General features: G+C 40.1%; 1 protein-coding gene across 2 annotated transcripts in view; it reads right to left on the bottom strand.

Annotated features, from left to right (window-relative positions):
• Positions 1-20,826, bottom strand: part of dmxl2 (Dmx-like 2) — a 101,430-nt gene that overhangs the window by 12,775 nt on the left and 67,829 nt on the right. The window contains exons 39-44 of one of the 2 annotated variants that reach the window (XM_057828585.1): positions 2,382-2,627; positions 1,947-2,129; positions 1,584-1,661; positions 755-781; positions 307-497; positions 23-156 (exon numbers count right to left, since the gene is read on the bottom strand). In XM_057828585.1, the coding sequence (XP_057684568.1) occupies positions 23-156; positions 307-497; positions 755-781; positions 1,584-1,661; positions 1,947-2,129; positions 2,382-2,627 (859 nt within the window). The remainder of the gene's footprint in view (positions 1-22; positions 157-306; positions 498-754; positions 782-1,583; positions 1,662-1,946; positions 2,130-2,381; positions 2,628-20,826) is intronic. The other variant, XM_057828665.1, reaches the window with a different exon arrangement.

Raw genomic sequence — 20,826 nt, 5'->3', positions numbered from 1 at the left:
CGGAAAAATAAGCACGTCTCACCTGTACGAGTTGGGGTCAGAGTGCTCAGTTATCTGTGTATCAGAAAGGAAGGCGTCATCATCATCTTCATCGTCCTCTGCTCCACTTTCATCAGAGTCACACAAAACATTGCTGTCTGATAACGGCAGAAAGGGCTGAAAAGAAAAAGACGGTGGCGGTTCACTAATTTCACATCATAAGCCAGTGTGTAATTTATTAGTGCAGTCATTTTATTTCAGTGTACTGACAAGTCAATACAGGTACAATAACCAAATATAATTGACTAAATGAAATTAATGCCTTACTTTGGCTACAAAATAGTCCCACATGCTCAACTCTGGGGGAATAAATTTCTCCCGATAAGTGGGTCTTTCTGTAGGCAAGGGCGGGGGGGCGGCTGGTGTCTCCTTCACAGGGCGTCCAGGCACCAGCATCCTCATGTTAAACCTGCGCCTGTATCGGTCACCGTCCTCAGCTGGAGGTTGAGGTGGCACCACTGATGGGCAGACAAGACAGACACCTTTTAAACTTTGAAAATATCACTTTGCTCCATCTGGCAAAATGCTGGAAAGGATAAAGGAGGAATTGAGACATTGCATCACTTTAATGGCAAAATGTCCGAAAATACATCAGGATGAAGTGAATTGCATCCACATCGGGAAGACAGCAGAGCAGAGTACACTAGAAATATATATCTGTCCAAAAATACACTGTACAGACATTCAGGATACATTCAAGAGGATATGCACAAACCTGCAGTATTATCCTGCAGGACTATCACTGTCATTGCACCAGACAAAACAAGACAACAAAAGCAGAGTAGACAGCGCAGTTAAAACTCACAGATATGACACGCACTATTGGTTTCAGTGAAACTGATGCAGTGTATCACAAAAATACTGAAAAGACAGATGCACAATAATGACGATGGTGACTTTGTTGAGAAAGCCTGTCTAAATCATTCTTTTTAGGGTAACCTTGTGAAATGCCACCAACATAGTGGATTTTGGTTGAAGAGGAACACTTTGTACAGTTTATTGGTTACGTTTTATTTGTACTTGCTTTTATTGCTCTGCTGTTGGCAACCAAGTGAGCATTGTAAACGAGAATCTGTTTTCAACAGCCTTACCTACATAAAAATAAACGTGTAAAAAAGACAGCTGCTCACAGTTTGTGAAAGGGTGTTTGTTGTGCTCAAAGGCAGAATTGAATAATTTATTAAAATTATTATTTTGAATAGGTTGGATCTTTCGAACGCCTCTGTTTTGACACTATTCTCAAAACACAATTTTCCCCACTTTTTTAGTCTAAATGCCAATCATTATCTTCCTCCTCCCAAAAAGAGTACTGAGAAGTGCAAATTTCAGGTAACTGCTTTTAAGCATTGCTACTGAGTGAGTCAGTCACTAAATCTACAATGAGATCATTACTTCTAATAAGGTTCAAACTACTGACACACACAATACCTATTCTAAGTTGTTAACATCAAATGGTGAACACTAATACACTCGCTAATACATGCTATTTAAAGTTTAGTTTTGAGTCTAGTGATTCATTACTCTAACAACCCCACAGGATGTACCTGGTTTAGTTTTAGCTTCAAAATTAGTCTCTGGCCCAGCTTGAGCTTCTGTACCTTCCTTGCTTGTCCCGACTGTTGCTTCAATGGAACAACAGGGATGACGGCATGAGTTGCGCACAAAGGACATTGCACGTGCATGCAGGACAACAGATACACACATACACTGCACACAACACAGAAATATGCCATTGTCTTATCAAAAAATCCACTTCAAATCACAAATGGCTGTTAAACAGACATTCAATGTTTACCACACAACAAAGAGAAAGGAGGGGCCTCATCAGCAACAGTGCAAACCCCGTACATCTACCATGCACTTCAATCCTGCAAACCAGAACTGCAATCCACCAGCTGGTTACTCACAGCTAGTCTTAGTTGCAGGTGTCACAGTGCCTGGCCCACCTCCCCTTGAAACGAGAGGAGGGCACTGTTTGGGACACTGGGTTTCATAGGGAATAGGTTTGGGGGTTTGGGCGAGGTTGCCCTGCTCAGGTCTCCCTGATTCCTGAGACTCTTCTGGCCTGGCTGCCTCAAAATCAGCTGTCACTGGGACACAGGGCAGAGTGCACACTCACACAAGACACTATGCAGCTCATATAGCATCTTAGGGAGGACATCAAGGCAGAGTGGAAGTTTTTTATTTTTGCAATGACATCATATCAGAGAAACTGAACAGTGGAGTAGACAGTGACAACAAAATGAGGGAAGGGGAATGTAAGATAAGAGACAGGTAAAGACTTTCCTAGACTAAACATGAAGACAGAAATTAATCATTAGACAACAAAACTGCAACTATACCTGGTGGAGCCTCCGGTCTCTTTGGCTTAATTATGACTTTGGCTCCTCCTCCAAAGACAGCAGCCCACATGCGATTGTTGAGGGGATGTGCGGCGAGGCGGAAGAGTTCATTGCTGTTGTGGGTGCCCAAGCCGTGGATGAGCAAGGCTAAATAAACAGCCATGACTGCCTCGCACAGAAGCACATTGAGTTTCGGCTGGTCCTCCTCCCTGGCAGACGTCAACAGAGAAATCAGGGACGACACACCTGGAGAAACGGAACACGCATGCATAACATTAACAAAGATCATCATCATATCAAAGAACAAAACTGCAGTCTCTGCACAATATAATGTCACTTTACAAAGCATTAACATAATGAGCAAGGGCTGTCTTTCTGTTCCCTTCCCAGAGGCCATGAAGCTCCGATTATAGCACACCATCTGCCTATTTGAAAAAACATAGACTTTAAGCTTTGCACTGCTCATACTCTGCTTTTCATATTCTCACAATGTTTTCTTGGATTCACAAAAAAAAAAAAAAAAAAAAAAAAAAAAAAAAAAAAAAAAAAAAAAAAACAAACAAACAAACAAACAAACAAAAAACTCCCAATTGCCAATTGATTGATTTAAAAAAAAAAAGTGAAAACAATGCCATGAGAGCCAAAAGATATTTAAATGATTTTGTCCTCATCTCATTCAAATGAGCTGGAAATCTGTAAGGTTCTTTGCATAACTGCACTGTCACAACAAATTTAATGTTTGGTCAATCTATATTTTAATAACAGCTACAGTGGTACCTCCACATATGAATTTAATTCGTTCCAGGACTTGGTTTGTAAATTTAAATGGTCCTATGTCGAACGGGATTTTCCCTTGAGAATACATTCTAATTCGATTAATTTGTTCCATGGCCCAAAAACCTACGTTAAATCCTTAATAAATATTGCAGGTACATTTAAAAATAACCATTACACATAACAAAACAAATAATAAATACAAATCGGGATAATAAAATAATAATAATAATAATGTAACTATGCGCTATTTCGTGGTTATTCACTTGTCGTGGCGGGTTCTGGTCCCCATTAAACGCGAAAAACGAGGGATCTCTGTAGCTGTGTTGTGTTGCACAAGTTCTGAAATAAATCATTAAAAACCTGCGAAGCTGGCAACTTCCTTGCCGATGTTACAATAATAATAATAACTAGAAACTGCAATTTCGGGAGAAATTACACACCTTGGTCTTTCCTCTGTGGAGATACAAATCTTAGCCCCACTCAGGTCTATCAATAGAATGGACCATAATGCCAGTCATTGGCACTAAACAAAGTTAAAGCCATTAGAAAAGATTGGGAGAATTGGACGTCCATGTCCGTCAATGGCAGTACCCTCCATAATTGTTAATGGAATCGGGGAAGTTTGGGGGACACGTCCTATTGATATCTAGTCATTTTCTGTTGATTTGGGAAAAAAAAAAAATTCCCATTGAAAATGAATGGGAAAAATTTTGGACGTCCATGGACGTCAATGGTATCAACTTACATAAGCGTCAATGGAATCCAAGTACATTGGCATCAATTAAATGAACAAACATGAAGAAATGCCATTGGAATAAATGGGAAGTTTGGACGTCCATGAACGTAAATGGCATCACCCTCCATAAGCGGCAATGCAATCGGGGACATTTGGGGGACACGTCCTAATGATATCTAGTCATTTTCTGTTGATTTGGGAAAAAAAAAAAAAATCCCATTGAAAATCAATGGGAAAAATTTTGGACGTCCATGGACGTCAATGGTATCAACTTACATAAGCGTCAATGGAATCCAAGTACATTGGCATCAATAGAATGAACAAACATGAAAAAATGCCATTGGAAATGAATGGGAAGTTTGGACGTCCGTGGACGTCAATGGCATCACCCTCCATAAGCAGCAATGCAATCGGGCACATTTGGGGGAAACGTCCTATTGATATCTAGTCATTTTCTGTTGATTTGGGGAAAAAAAAAAAATTCCCATTGAAAATGAATGGGAAAAATTTTGGACGTCCATGGACGTCAATGGTATCAACTTACATAAGCGTCAATGGAATCCAAGTACTTTGGCATCAATAGAATGAACAAACATGAAGAAATGCCATTGGAAATGAATGGGAAGTTTGGACGTCCCTGGACGTCAATGGCATCACCCTCCATAAGCAGCAATGCAATCGGGGACATTTGGGGGACACGTCCTATTGATATCTAGTCATTTTCTGTTGATTTGGGGAAAAAAAAAAAATTCCCATTGAAAATGAATGGGAAAAATTTTGGACGTCCATGGACGTCAATGGCAGCACCCTCCATAAGCGTCAATGGAGTTGGGGACGTTTGGGGTATACGTCCTATTGATATCTGGTCATTTTCTGTTGATTTGGAGAAATTTAGTTTTTTCCCCATTGAAAATGAATGGGGAAAATTTTGGACGTCCATGGAAGTCAATGGCGGCACCCTTCATAAGCGTCAATGGAATTGGGGAAGTTTGGGGGACACGTCCTATTGATATCTGGTCATTTTCTGTTGATTTGGGGAAATTTTGTTTTTTCCCCATTGAAAATGAATGGGAAAAATTTTGGACGTCCATGGCCGTCAATGGCATCGACATCCATATAGTCAATAGAATCCAAGTACATTGGCATCAGTAGATTCGACATGCATGGCCGTCAATGGCATCAATGCAATGTAAATTCCATAGAAATCCCATTGAAATGAATGGGAAATTTTCCCATTAGAAATGAATGGGATAGTTTTTGGCAAATTACCGGGGAACCGTAAATTTTTACCAAATTCTGTATACAACTTTTATGCCCCTCACCGTCCCGGAATTTTTGATACCCAAATTATGTGATTTGGTCAAAAATTGTAGGACTAGATACATTTTGAAAAAAAAAAAAAAATCTGGAAAATTGCCGTTTGCGGGAAAACGGAAAATTTTTCGGGGCCCTTTTTAAAAAAGCCATCGTCGCGCAAAAATTCCGGACGTTTCGATATCCGAACGGTGCCGATCGGTGCAGCGGTTCGGGCTGTGCGGCGCGCCGAAAAAACGCGGAGAATAAGATGAATAATAATAATAATAAAAATAAGTACGATAAAGTTGCAGAACAGCATTACCTTGTTCTTTCCCTTGGAAAGACCAAGGTAATAAGAACAATAAAGTTGCACAATAACAATACCTTGTTCTTTCTTTCAGAAAGACCAAGGTAATAAAGTTGCACAATAACAATACCTTGTTCTTTCTTTCAGAAAGACCAAGGTAACTAGAAACTGCAATTTCGGGAGAAATTACACCTGGGTCTTTCCTCAGTGGAGATACAGATCTTCGCCCCACTCAGGTATAGCAATAGAATGGACAATAATGCCAGTCAATGGCATTAAACAAAATAAATGCCATTAGAAATGATTGGGAGGATTGGACGTCCATGTCCGTCAATAGCGGCATACTTCATAAGCGTCAATGGAATTGGGGAAGTTTGGGGGACACGTCCTATTGATATCTGGTCATTTTTTGTAGATGTGGGGAAAAAAAAAAAAAATCCCATTGAAAATGAATGGGAAAAATTTTGGACGTCCATGGACGTCAATGGTATCAACTTACATAGGCGTCAATGGAATCCAAGTACATTGGCATCAATAGAATGAACAAACATGAAGAAATGCCATTGGAAATTAATGGGAAGTTTGGACGTCCATGGACGTCAATGGCATCACCCTCTATAAGCAGCAATACAATCGGGGACATATGGGGGACACGTCCTATTGATATCTAGTCATTTTCTGTTGATTTGGGGAAAAAAAAAAAATTCCCATTGAAAATGAATGGGAAAAATTTTGGACGTCCATGGACGTCAATGGTATCAACTTACATAAGCGTCAATGGAATCTAAGTACATTGGCATCAATAGAATGAACAAACATGAAGAAATGCCATTGGAATAAATGGGAAGTTTGGACGTCCCTGGACGTCAATGGCATCACCCTCCATAAGCAGCAATGCAATTGGGGACATTTGGGGGACACGTCCTATTGATATCTAGTCATTTTCTGTTGATTTGGGGAAAAAAAAAAAAATTCCCATTGAAAATGAATGGGAAAATTTTTGGACGTCCATGGACGTCAATGGTAGCACCCCCCATAAGCGTCAATGGAGTTGGGGACGTTTGGGGTATATGTCCTATTGATATCTGGTCATTTTCTGTTGATTTGGAGAAATTGAGTTTTTTCCCCATTGAAAATGAATTGGAAAAATTTTGGACGTCCATGGAAGTCAATGGCGGCACCCTTCATAAGCGTCAATGGAATTGGGGAAGTTTGGGGGACACGTCCTATTGATATCTGGTCATTTTCTGTTGATTTGGGGAAATTTTGTTTTTTCCCCATTGAAAATGAATGGGAAAAATTTTGGACGTCCATGGCCGTCAATGGCATCGACATCCATATAGTCAATTGAATCCAAGTACATTGGCATCAGTAGATTTGACATGCATGGCCGTCAATGGCATCAATGCAATGTAAATTCCATTGGAAATCCCATTGGAAGTGAATGGGAACTTTTCCCATTCGAAATGAATGGGATAGTTTTTGGCAAATTTCCGAGGAAGCGTAATTTTTTTCCAAATTCTGTATACAACTTTTATGCCCCTCACCGTCCTGGAATTTTTGATGCCCAAATTATGTGATTTGGTCAAAAATTGTAGGACTAGATACTTTTTGAAACTTTTTTTTTTTTTCACGGAAAATTGCCGTTTACGGACGAACGGAAAAATTTTCGGGGCCATTTGTAAAGTTTCCTGTGTCACGCGAAAATTCCGGTCGTACCGATACTTGAACGGTGCCGATCGGTCTAACGGTTCGGGTGTGAAGCGCGCGTTTTTTTTCCATTCAAAATGAATAGGAAAGTTTTTGGCAAATTTCCGGGGAACCGTAAATTTTTGCCAAATTCTGTATACAACTTTTATGCCCCTCACCGTCCCGGAATTTTTGATACCCAAATTACGTCATTTGGTCAAAAATTGTAGGACTAGATACATTTTGAAACTTTTTTTTTTTTTCGGAAAATTGCCGTTTACGGGCGAACGGAAAATTTTTCGTGGCGGTTTGAAAAATTGCCCGCGTCGCACGAAAATTCCGGTCGTGCCGATACTTGAACGGTGCCGATCGGTGCTATGGTTCGGGCTGCGCGGCGCGCCGAAAAAACGCGGAGAAATAGATGAATTATAATAATAAAGAATAACTAGAAACTGCAATTTCGGGAGAAATTACACACCTTGGTCTTTCCTCTGTGGAGATACAAATCTTAGCCCCACTCAGGTCTATCAATAGAATGGACCATAATGCCAGTCATTGGCACTAAACAAAGTTAAAGCCATTAGAAAAGATTGGGAGAATTGGACGTCCATGTCCGTCAATGGCAGCACCCTCCATAATTGTTAATGGAATCGGGGAAGTTTGGGGGACACGTCCTATTGATATCTAGTCATTTTCTGTTGATTTGGGAAAAAAAAAAAATTCCCATTGAAAATGAATGGGAAAAATTTTGGACGTCCATGGACGTCAATGGTATCAACTTACATAAGCGTCAATGGAATCCAAGTACATTGGCATCAATAAAATGAACAAACATGAAGAAATGCCATTGGAAATGAATGGGAAGTTTGGACATCCATGAACGTCAATGGCATCACCCTCCATAAGCGGCAATGCAATCGGGGACATTTGGGGGACACGTCCTAATGATATCTAGTCATTTTCTGTTGATTTGGGAAAAAAAAAAAATCCCATTGAAAATGAATGGGAAAAATTTTGGACGTTCATGGACTTCAATGGTATCAACTTACATAAGCGTCAATGGAATCCAAGTACATTGGCATCAATAGAATGAACAAACATGAAGAAATGCCTTTGGAAATGAATGGGAAGTTTGGACGTCCATGGACGTCAATGGCATCACCCCCCATAAGCGGCAATGCAATCGGGGACATTTGGGGGACACGTCCTAATGATATCTAGTCATTTTCTGTTGATTTGGGGAAAAAAAAAAAATTCCCATTGAAAATGAATGGGAAAAATTTTGGACGTCCATGGACGTCAATGGTATCAACTTACATAAGCGTCAATGGAATCCAAGTACATTGGCATCAATAGAATGAACAAACATGAAGAAATGCCATTGGAAATGAATGGGAAGTTTGGACGTCCCTGGACGTCAATGGCATCACCCTCCATAAGCAGCAATGCAATTGGGGACATTTGGGGGACAGGTCCTATTGATATCTAGTCATTTTCTGTTGATTTGGGGAAAAAAAAAAAATTCCCATTGAAAATGAATGGGTAAAATTTTGGACGTCCATGGACGTCAATGGCAGCACCCCCCATAAGCGTCAATGGAGTTGGGGACGTTTGGGGTATGCGTCCTATTGATATCTGGTCATTTTCTGTTGATTTGGAGAAATGTAGTTTTTTCCCCATTGAAAATGAATGGGAAAAATTTTGGACGTCCATGTAAGTCAATGGCGGCACCCTTCATAAGCGTCAATGGAATTGGGGAAGTTTGGGGGACACGTCCTATTGATATCTGGTCATTTTCTGTTGATTTGGGGTAATTTTGTTTTTTCCCCATTGAAAATGAATGGGAAAAATTTTGGACGTCCATGGCAGTCAATGGCATCGACATCCATATAATCAATTGAATCCAAGTACATTGGCATCAGTAGATTTGACATGCATGGCCGTCAATGGCATCAATGCAATGTAAATTCCATTGGAAATCCCATTGGAAGTGAATGGGACTTTTCCCATTCGAAATGAATGGGATAGTTTTTGGCAAATTTCCGAGGAAGCGTAATTTTTTTCCAAATTCTGTATACAACTTTTATGCCCCTCACCGTCCCGGAATTTTTGATGCCCAAATTATGTGATTTGGTCAAAAATTGTAGGACTAGATACATTTTGAAACTTTTTTTTTTTTCACGGAAAATTGCCGTTTACGGACGAACGGAAAAATTTTCGGGGCCATTTGTAAAGTTTCCTGTGTCACGCTAAAATTCCGGTCGTGCCGATACTTGAACGGTGCCGATCGGTCTAACGGTTCGGGCCGTGAAGCGCGCGTTTTTTTTCCATTCAAAATGAATAGGAAAGTTTTTGGCAAATTTCCGGGGAACCGTAAATTTTTGCCAAATTCTGTATACAACTTTTATGCCCCTCACCGTCCCGGAATTTTTGATGCCCAAATTATGTGATTTGGTCAAAAATTGTAGGACTAGATACATTTTGAAACTTTTTTTTTTTTCCGGAAAATTGCCGTTTACGGGCGAACGGAAAATTTTTCGGGGCCGTTTGAAAAATTCCCATCGTCGCGCGAAAATTCCGGTCGTGCCGATACTTGAACGGTGCCGATCGGTGGTACGGTTCGGGCTGTGCGGCGCGCCGAAAAAAACGTCAACAATTATTGAATAATAATAATAACTAGAAACTGCAATTTCGGGAGAAATTACACCTTGGTCTTTCCTCTGTGGAGATACAAATCTTAGCCCCACTCAGGTCTATCAATAGAATGGACCATAATGCCAGTCAATGGCACTAAACAAAGTAAAAGCCATTAGAAAAGATTGGGAGAATTGGACGTCCATGTCCGTCAATGGCATCACCCTCCATAAGCGGCAATCCAATCAGGGACATTTGGGGGACACGTCCTAATGATATCTAGTCATTTTCTGTTGATTTGGGGAAAAAAAAAAATTCCCATTGAAAATGAATGGGAAAAATTTTGGACGTCCATGGACGTCAATGGTATCAATTTACATAAGCGTCAATGGAATCCAAGTACATTGGCATCAATAGAATGAACAAACATGAAGAAATGCCATTGGAAATAAATGGGAAGTTTGGACGTCCATGGACGTCAATGGCATCACCCTCCATAAGCGGCAATCCAATCGGGGACATTTGGGGGACACGTCCTAATGATATCTAGTCATTTTCTGTTGATTTGGGGAAAAAAAAAAATTCCCATTGAAAATGAATGGGAAAAATTTTGGACGTCCATGGACGTCAATGGTATCAATTTACATAAGCGTCAATGGAATCCAAGTACATTGGCATCAATAGAATGAACAAACATGAAGAAATGCCATTGGAAATTAATGGGAAGTTTGGACGTCCATGAACGTCAATGGCATCACCTTCCATAAGAGGCAATGCAATCGGGGACATTTGGGCGACACGTCCTATTGATATCTAGTCATTTTCTGTTGATTTGGGGAAAAAAAAAAAATTCCCATTGAAAATGAATGGGAAAAATTTTGGACGTCCATGGACGTCAATGGTATCAATTTACATAAGCGTCAATGGAATCCAAGTACATTGGCATCAATAGAATGAACAAACATGAAGAAATGGCATTGGAAATGAATGGGAAGTTTGGACGTCCATGAACGTCAATGGCATCACCCTCCATAAGCGGCAATGCAATCGGGGACATTTGGGGGACACGTCCTAATGATATCTAGTCATTTTCTGTTGATTTGGGGAAAAAAAAAAAATCCCATTGAAAATGAATGGGAAAAATTTTGGACGTCCATGGACGTCAATGGTATCAATTTACATAAGCGTCAATGGAATCCAAGTACATTGGCATCAATAGAATGAACAAACATGAAGAAATGCCATTGGAAATGAATGGGAAGTTTGGACGTCCGTGGCCGTCAATGGCATCACCCTCCATAAGAGGCAATGCAATCGGGGACATTTGGGGGACACGTCCTATTGATATCTAGTCATTTTCTGTTGATTTGGGGAAAAAAAAAAAATTCCCATTGAAAATGAATGGGAAAAATTTTGGACGTCCATGGACGTCAATGGTATCAACTTACATAAGCGTCAATGGAATCCAAGTACATTGGCATCAATAGAATGAACAAACATGAAGAAATGCCATTGGGATTTAATGGGAAGTTTGGACGTCCATGAACGTCAATGGCATCACCCTCCATAAGCGGCAATGCAATCGGGGACATTTGGGGGACACGTCCTAATGATATCTAGTCATTTTCTGTTGATTTGGGGAAAAAAAAAAATTTCCCATTGAAAATGAATGGGAAAAATTTTGGACGTCTATGGACGTCAATGGTATCAACTTACATAAGCGTCAATGGAATCTAAGTACATTGGCATCAATAGAATGAACAAACATGAAGAAATGCCATTGGAATAAATGGGAAGTTTGGACGTCCCTGGACGTCAATGGCATCACCCTCCATAAGCAGTAATGCAATTGGGGACATTTGGGGGACACGTCCTATTGATATCTAGTCATTTTCTGTTGATTTGGGGAAAAAAAAAAATTCCCATTGAAAATGAATGGGTAAAATTTTGGACGTCCATGGACGTCAATGGCATTACCCTCCATAAGCGGCAATGCAATCGGGGACATTTGGGGGACACGTCCTAATGATATCTAGTCATTTTCTGTTTATTTGGGGAAAAAAAAAAATTCCCATTGAAAATGAATGGGTAAAATTTTGGACGTCCATGGACGTCATTGGCATCACCCTCCATAAGCGTAAATGGAATTGGGGAAGTTTGGGGGACACGTCCTATTGATATCTGGTCATTTTCTGTTGATTTGGGGAAATGTAGTTTTTTCCCCATTGAAAATGAATGGGAAAAATTTTGGACGTCCATGGCCGTCAATGGCATCGACATCCATATAGCCAATTGAATCCAAGTACATTGGCATCAATAGATTCGACATGCATGGCCGTCAATGGCATCAATGCAATGTAAATTCCATTGAAATCCCATTGAAGTGAATGGGAACTTTTCCCATTAGAAATGAATGGGAGAGTTTTTGGCAAATTTCCGGGGAACCGTAAATTTTTTCCAAATTCTGTATACAACTTTTATGCCCCTCACCGTCCCGGAATTTTTGATACCCAAATTATGTGATTTGGTCAAAAATTGTAGGACTAGATACATTTTTAAACTTTTTTTTTTTTTCGGAAAATTGCCGTTTACGGGCGAACGGAAAATTTTTCGTGGCGTTTTGAAAAATTCCCATCGTCACGCGATAATTCCGGTCATGCCGATACTTGAACGGTGCCGATCGGGGCTACGGTTTGGGCTGTGCGTTGGCTCAAAAAAACGCGGAGAATAAGATGAATAAATAATAATAATAACTAGAAACTGCAATTTCGGGAGAAATTACACACCTTGGTCTTTCCTCTGTGGAGACACAGATCTTAGCCCCACTCAGGTCTATCAATAGAATGGATCATAATGCCAGTCATTGGCAAAAAACAAAGTAAAAGCCGTTAGAAATGAATGGGAGAATTGGACGTCCATGGACGTCAATGGCGGCACCTTTCATAATTGTTAATGGAATCGGGGAAGTTTGGGGGACACGTCCTAATGATATCTAGTCATTTTCTGTTGATTTGGGGAAAAAAAAAAAATTCCCATTGAAAATGAATGGGAAAAATTTTGGACGTCCATGGACGTCAATGGTATCAACTTACATAAGCGTCAATGGAATCCAAGTACATTGGCATCAATAAAATGAACAAACATGAAGAAATGCCATTGGAAATGAATGGGAAGTTTAGACGTCCATGAACGTCAATGGCATCACCCTCCATAAGCGGCAATGCAATCGGGGACATTTGGGGGAAACGTCCTAATGATATCTAGTCATTTTCTGTTGATTTGGGAAAAAAAAAAAAAAATCCCATTGAAAATGAATGGGAAAAATTTTGGACGTCCATGGACGTCAATGGTATCAACTTACATAAGCGTCAATGGAATCCAAGTACATTGGCATCAATAAAATGAACAAACATGAAGAAATGGCTTTGGAAATGATTGGGAAGTTTGGACGTCCATGGACGTCAATGGCATCACCCCCCATAAGCGGTAATGCAATCGGGGACATTTGGGGGACACGTCCTAATGATATCTAGTCATTTTCTGTTGATTTGGGAAAAAAAAAAAAAAATCCCATTGAAAATGAATGGGAAAAATTTTGGACGTCCATGGACGTCAATGGTATCAACTTACATAAGCGTCAATGGAATCCAAGTACATTGGCATCAATAAAATGAACAAACATGAAGAAATGGCTTTGGAAATGATTGGGAAGTTTGGACGTCCATGGACGTCAATGGCATCACCCCCCATAAGCGGTAATGCAATCGGGGACATTTGGGGGACACGTCCTAATGATATCTAGTCATTTTCTGTTGATTTGGGGAAAAAAAAAAAATTCCCATTGAAAATGAATGGGAAAAATTTTGGACGTCCATGGACGTCAATGGTATCAACTTACATAACCGTCAATGGAATCCAAGTACATTGGCATCAAAAGAATGAACAAACATGAAGAAATGCCATTGGAAATGAATGGGAAGTTTGGACGTCCCTGGACGTCAATGGCATCACCCTCCATAAGTAGCAATGCAATCGGGGACATTTGGGGGACAGGTCCTATTGATATCTAGTCATTTTCTGTTGATTTGGGGAAAAAAAAAAATTTCCCATTGAAAATGAATGGGAAAAATTTTGGACGTCCATGGACGTCAATGGTATCAACTTACATAAGCGTCAATGGAATCAAAGTACATTGGCATCAATAAAATGAACAAACATGAAGAAATGCCATTGGAAATGAATGGGAAGTTTAGACGTCCATGAACGTCAATGGCATCACCCTCCATAAGCGGCAATGCAATCGGGGACATTTGGGGGAAACGTCCTAATGATATCTAGTCATTTTCTGTTGATTTGGGAAAAAAAAAAAAAAATCCCATTGAAAATGAATGGGAAAAATTTTGGACGTCCATGGACGTCAATGGTATCAACTTACATAAGCGTCAATGGAATCCAAGTACATTGGCATCAATAAAATGAACAAACATGAAGAAATGGCTTTGGAAATGATTGGGAAGTTTGGACGTCCATGGACGTCAATGGCATCACCCCCCATAAGCGGTAATGCAATCGGGGACATTTGGGGGACACGTCCTAATGATATCTAGTCATTTTCTGTTGATTTGGGGAAAAAAAAAAAATTCCCATTGAAAATGAATGGGAAAAATTTTGGACGTCCATGGACGTCAATGGTATCAACTTACATAACCGTCAATGGAATCCAAGTACATTGGCATCAAAAGAATGAACAAACATGAAGAAATGCCATTGGAAATGAATGGGAAGTTTGGACGTCCCTGGACGTCAATGGCATCACCCTCCATAAGCAGCAATGCAATCGGGGACATTTGGGGGACAGGTCCTATTGATATCTAGTCATTTTCTGTTGATTTGGGGAAAAAAAAAAATTTCCCATTGAAAATGAATGGGTAAAATTTTGGACGTCCATGGACGTCAATGGCAGCACCCCCCATAAGCGTCAATGGAATTGGGGACGTTTGGGATATACGTCCTATTGATATCTGGTCATTTTCTGTTGATTTGGAGAAATTTAGTTTTTTCCCCATTGAAAATGAATGGGAAAAATTTTGGACGTCCATGTAAGTCAATGGCGGCACCCTTCATAAGCGTCAATGGAATTGGGGAAGTTTGGGGGACACGTCCTATTGATATCTGGTCATTTTCTGTTGATTTGGGGTAATTTTGTTTTTTCCCCATTGAAAATGAATGGGAAAAATTTTGGACGTCCATGGCAGTCAATGGCATCGACATCTATATAGTCAGTTGAATCCAAGTACATTGGCATCAGTAGATTCGACATGCATGGCCGTCAATGGCATCAATGCAATGTAAATTCCATTGGAAATCCCATTGGAAGTGAATGGGACTTTTCCCATTCGAAATGAATGGGATAGTTTTTGGCAAATTTCCGAGGAAGCGTAATTTTTTTCCAAATTCTGTATACAACTTTTATGCCCCTCACCGTCCCGGAATTTTTGATGCCCAAATTATGTGATTTGGTCAAAAATTGTAGGACTAGATACATTTTGAAACTTTTTTTTTTTTCACGGAAAATTGCCGTTTACGGACGAACGGAAAAATTTTCGGGGCCATTTGTAAAGTTTCCTGTGTCACGCGAAAATTCCGGTCGTGCCGATACTTGAACGGTGCCGATCGGTCTAACGGTTCGGGCTGTGAAGCGCGCGTTTTTTTTCCATTCAAAATGAATAGGAAAGTTTTTGGCAAATTTCCGGGGAACCGTAAATTTTTGCCAAATTCTGTATACAACTTTTATGCCCCTCACCGTCCCGGAATTTTTGATGCCCAAATTATGTGATTTGGTCAAAAATTGTAGGACTAGATACATTTTGAAACTTTTTTTATTTTTCGGAAAATTGCCGTTTACGGGCGAACGGAAAATTTTTCGTGGCGGTTTGAAAAATTCCCATCGTCACGCGAAAATTCCGGTCGTGCCGATACTTGAACTGTGCCGATCGGTGCTACGGTTTGGGCTGTGCGTTGGCTCAAAAAAACGCGGAGAATAAGATGAATAAACTAGAAACTGCAATTTCGGGAGAAATTACACCTTGGTCTTTCCTCTGTGGAGATACAAATCTTAGCCCCACTCAGGTCTATCAATAGAATGGACCATAATGCCAGTCAATGGCACTAAACAAAGTAAAAGCCATTAGAAAAGATTGGGAGAATTGGACGTCCATGGCCGTCAATGGCATCACCCTCCATAAGCGGCAATCCAATCAGGGACATTTGGGGGACACGTCCTAATGATATCTAGTCATTTTCTGTTGATTTGGGGAAAAAAAAAAAATTCCCATTGAAAATGAATGGGAAAAATTTTGGACGTCCATGGACGTCAATGGTATCAATTTACATAAGCGTCAATGGAATCCAAGTACATTGGCATCAATAGAATGAACAAACATGAAGAAATGCCATTGGAAATGAATGGGAAGTTTGGACGTCCGTGGCCGTCAATGGCATCACCCTCCATAAGAGGCAATGCAATCGGGGACATTTGGGGGACACGTCCTATTGATATCTAGTCATTTTCTGTTGATTTGGGGAAAAAAAAAAAATTCCCATTGAAAATGAATGGGAAAAATTTTGGACGTCCATGGACGTCAATGGTATCAACTTAGATAAGCGTCAATGGAATCCAAGTACATTGGCATCAATAGAATGAACAAACATGAAGAAATGCCATTGGGATTTAATGGGAAGTTTGGACGTCCATGAACGTCAATGGCATCACCCTCCATAAGCGGCAATGCAATCGGGGACATTTGGGGGACACGTCCTAATGATATCTAGTCATTTTCTGTTGATTTGGGGAAAAAAAAAAAATTTCCCATTGAAAATGAATGGGAAAAATTTTGGACGTCTATGGACGTCAATGGTATCAACTTACATAAGCGTCAATGGAATCTAAGTACATTGGCATCAATAGAATGAACAAACATGAAAAAATGCCATTGGAATAAATGGGAAGTTTGGACGTCCCTGGACGTCAATGGCATCACCCTCCATAAGCAGCAATGCAATTGGGGACATTTGGGGGACACGTCCTATTGATATCTAGTCATTTTCTGTTGATTTGGGGAAAAAAAAAAATTTCCCATTGAAAATGAATGGGTAAAATTTTGGACGTCCATGGACGTCAATGGCAGCACCCCCCATAAGCGTCAATGGAGTTGGGGACGTTTGGGGTATACGTCCTATTGATATCTGGTCATTTTCTGTTGATTTAGAAAATGTAGTTTTTTCCCCATTGAAAATGAATGGGAAAAATTTTGGACGTCCATGTAAGTCAATGGCGGCACCCTTCATAAGCGTCAATGGAATTGGGGAAGTTTGGGGGACACGTCCTATTGATATCTGGTCATTTTCTGTTGATTTGGGGTAATTTTGTTTTTTCCCCATTGAAAATGAATGGGAAAAATTTTGGACGTCCATGGCCGTCAATGGCATCGACATCCATACAGTCAATTGAATCCAAGTACATTGGCATCAGTAGATTCGACATGCATGGCCGTCAATGGCATCAATGCAATGTAAATTCCATTGGAAATCCCATTGGAAGTGAATGGGACTTTTCCCATTTGAAATGAATGGGATAGTTTTTGGCAAATTTCCAAGGAAGCGTAATTTTTTTCCAAATTCTGTATACAACTTTTATGCCCCTCACCGTCCCGGAATTTTTGATGCCCAAATTATGTGATTTGGTCAAAAATTGTAGGACTAGATACATTTTGAAACTTTTTTTTTTTTTCACGGAAAATTGCCGTTTACGGACGAACGGAAAAATTTTCGGGGCCATTTGTAAAGTTTCCTGTGTCACGCGAAAATTCCGGTCGTGCCGATACTTGAACGGTGCCGATCGGTCTAACGGTTCGGGCTGTGAAGCGCGCGTTTTTTTTCCATTCAAAATGAATAGGAAAGTTTTTGGCAAATTTCCAGGGAACCGTAAATTTTTGCCAAATTCTGTATACAACTTTTATGCCCCTCACCGTCCCGGAATTTTTGATGCCCAAATTATGTGATTTGGTCAAAAATTGTAGGACTAGATACATTTTGAAACTTTTTTTATTTTTCGGAAAATTGCCGTTTACGGGCGAACGGAAAATTTTTCGTGGCGGTTTGAAAAATTCCCATCGTCACGCGAGAATTCCGGTCGTGCCGATACTTCAACGGTGCCGATCGGTGCTACGGTTTGGGCTGTGCGTTGGCTCAAAAAAACGCGGAGAATAAGATGAATAATAATAAGTACAATAAAGTTGTAGAATATCATTACCTTGTTCTTTCCTTTGGAAAGACCAAGGTAATAATAAGTACAACTAGAAACTGCAATTTCGGGAGAAATTACACACCTTGGTCTTTCCTCTGTGGTGATACAGATCTTAGCCCCACTCAGGTCTATCAATAGAATGGATCATAATGCCAGTCATTGGCACAAAACAAAGTAAAAGCCATTAGAAATGAATGGGAGAATTGGACGTCCATGGACGTCAATGGCGGCACCTTTCATAATTGTTAATGGAATCGGGGAAGTTTGGGGGACACGTCCTAATGATATCTAGTCATTTTCTGTTGATTTGGGGAAAAAAAAAAATTACCATTGAAAATGAATGGGAAAAATTTTGGACGTCCATGGACGTCAATGGTATCAACTTACATAAGCGTCAATGGAATCCAAGTACATTGGCATCAATAGAATGAACAAACATGAAGAAATGCCTTTGGAAATGAATGGGAAGTTTGGACGTCCATGGACGTCAATGGCATCACCCCCCATAAGCGGCAATGCAATCGGGGACATTTGGGGGACACGTCCTAATGATATCTAGTCATTTTCTGTTGATTTGGGGAAAAAAAAAAATTTCCCATTGAAAATGAATGGGAAAAATTTTGGACGTCCATGGACGTCAATGGTATCAACTTACATAACCGTCAATGGAATCCAAGTACATTGGCATCAAAAGAATGAACAAACATGAAGAAATGCCATTGGAAATGAATGGGAAGTTTGGACGTCCCTGGACGTCAATGGCATCACCCTCCATAAGCAGCAATGCAATCGGGGACATTTGGGGGACAGGTCCTATTGATATCTAGTCATTTTCTGTTGATTTGGGAAAAAAAAAAAATTTCCCATTGAAAATGAATGGGAAAAATTTTGGACGTCCATGGACGTCAATGGTATCAACTTACATAAGCGTCAATGGAATCCAAGTACATTGGCATCAATAAAATGAACAAACATGAAGAAATGCCATTGGAAATTAATGGGAAGTTTGGACGTCCGTGGACGTCAATGGCATCACCCTCCATAAGCGGCAATGCAATCGGGCACATTTGGGGGAAACGTCCTATTGATATCTAGTCATTTTCTGTTGATTTGGGGAAAAAAAAAAAATTCCCATTGAAAATGAATGGGAAAAATTTTGGACGTCCATGGACGTCAATGGTATCAACTTACATAAGCGTCAATGGAATGCAAGTACATTGGCATCAATAGAATGAACAAACATGAAGAAATGCCATTGGAATAAATGGGAAGTTTGGACGTCCCTGGACGTCAATGGCATCACCCTCCATAAGCAGCAATGCAATCGGGGATATTTGTGGGACACGTCCTATTGATATCTAGTCATTTTCTGTTGATTTTGGGAAAAAAAAAAAAATTCCCATTGAAAATGAATGGGTAAAATTTTGGACGTCCATGGACGTCAATGGTATCAACTTACATAAGCGTCAATGGAATCCAAGTACATTGGCATCAATAGAATGAACAAACATGAAGAAATGCCATTGGAATAAATGGGAAGTTTGGACGTCCCTGGACGTCAATGGCATCACCCTCCATAAGCAGCAATGCAATCGGGGATATTTGGGGGACACGTCCTATTGATATCTAGTCATTTTCTGTTGATTTGGGGAAAAAAAAAAAATTCCCATTGAAAATGAATGGGTAAAATTTTGGACGTCCATGGACGTCAATGGCAGCACCCCCCATAAGCGTCAATGGAGTTGGGGACGTTTGGGGTATACGTCCTATTGATATCTGGTCATTTTCTGTTGATTTGGAGAAATTTATTTTTTTCCCCATTGAAAATGAATGGGAAAAATTTTGGACGTCCATGTAAGTCAATGGCGGCACCCTTCATAAGCGTCAATGGAATTGGGGAAGTTTGGGGGACACGTCCTATTGATATCTGGCCATTTTCTGTTGATTTGGGGTAATTTTGTTTTTTCCCCATTGAAAATGAATGGGAAAAATTTTGGACGTCCATGGCAGTCAATGGCATCGACATCCATATAATCAATTGAATCCAAGTACATTGGCATCAGTAGATTCGACATGCATGGCCGTCAATGGCATCAATGCAATGTAAATTCCATTGGAAATCCCATTGGAAGTGAATGGGAACTTTTCCCATTCGAAATGAATGGGATAGTTTTTGGCAAATTTCCGAGGAAGCGTAATTTTTTTCCAAATTCTGTATACAACTTTTATGCCCCTCACCGTCCCGGAATTTTTGATGCCCAAATTATGTGATTTGGTCAAAAATTGTAGGACTAGATACATTTTGAAACTTTTTTTTTTTTCACGGAAAATTGCCGTTTACGGACGAACGGAAAATTTTTCGGGGCCATTTGTAAAGTTTCCTGTGTCACGCGAAAATTCCGGTCGTGCCGATACTTGAACGGTGCCGATCGGTCTAACGGTTCGGGCTGTGAAGCGCGCGTTTTTTTTCCATTCAAAATGAATAGGAAAGTTTTTGGCAAATTTCCGGGAAACCGTAAATTTTTGCCAAATTCTGTATACAACTTTTATGCCCCTCACCGTCCCGGAATTTTTGATGCCCAAATTATGTGATTTGGTCAAAAATTGTAGGACTAGATACATTTTGAAACTTTTTTTATTTTTCGGAAAATTGCCGTTTACGGGCGAACGGAAAATTTTTCGTGGCGGTTTGAAAAATTCC

Source organism: Corythoichthys intestinalis, chromosome 1, assembly GCF_030265065.1.
Source record: "Corythoichthys intestinalis isolate RoL2023-P3 chromosome 1, ASM3026506v1, whole genome shotgun sequence".
In the NCBI taxonomy this organism is placed as follows: domain Eukaryota; kingdom Metazoa; phylum Chordata; class Actinopteri; order Syngnathiformes; family Syngnathidae; genus Corythoichthys; species Corythoichthys intestinalis.
This window is presented reverse-complemented; position numbering and strand designations above follow the sequence as displayed.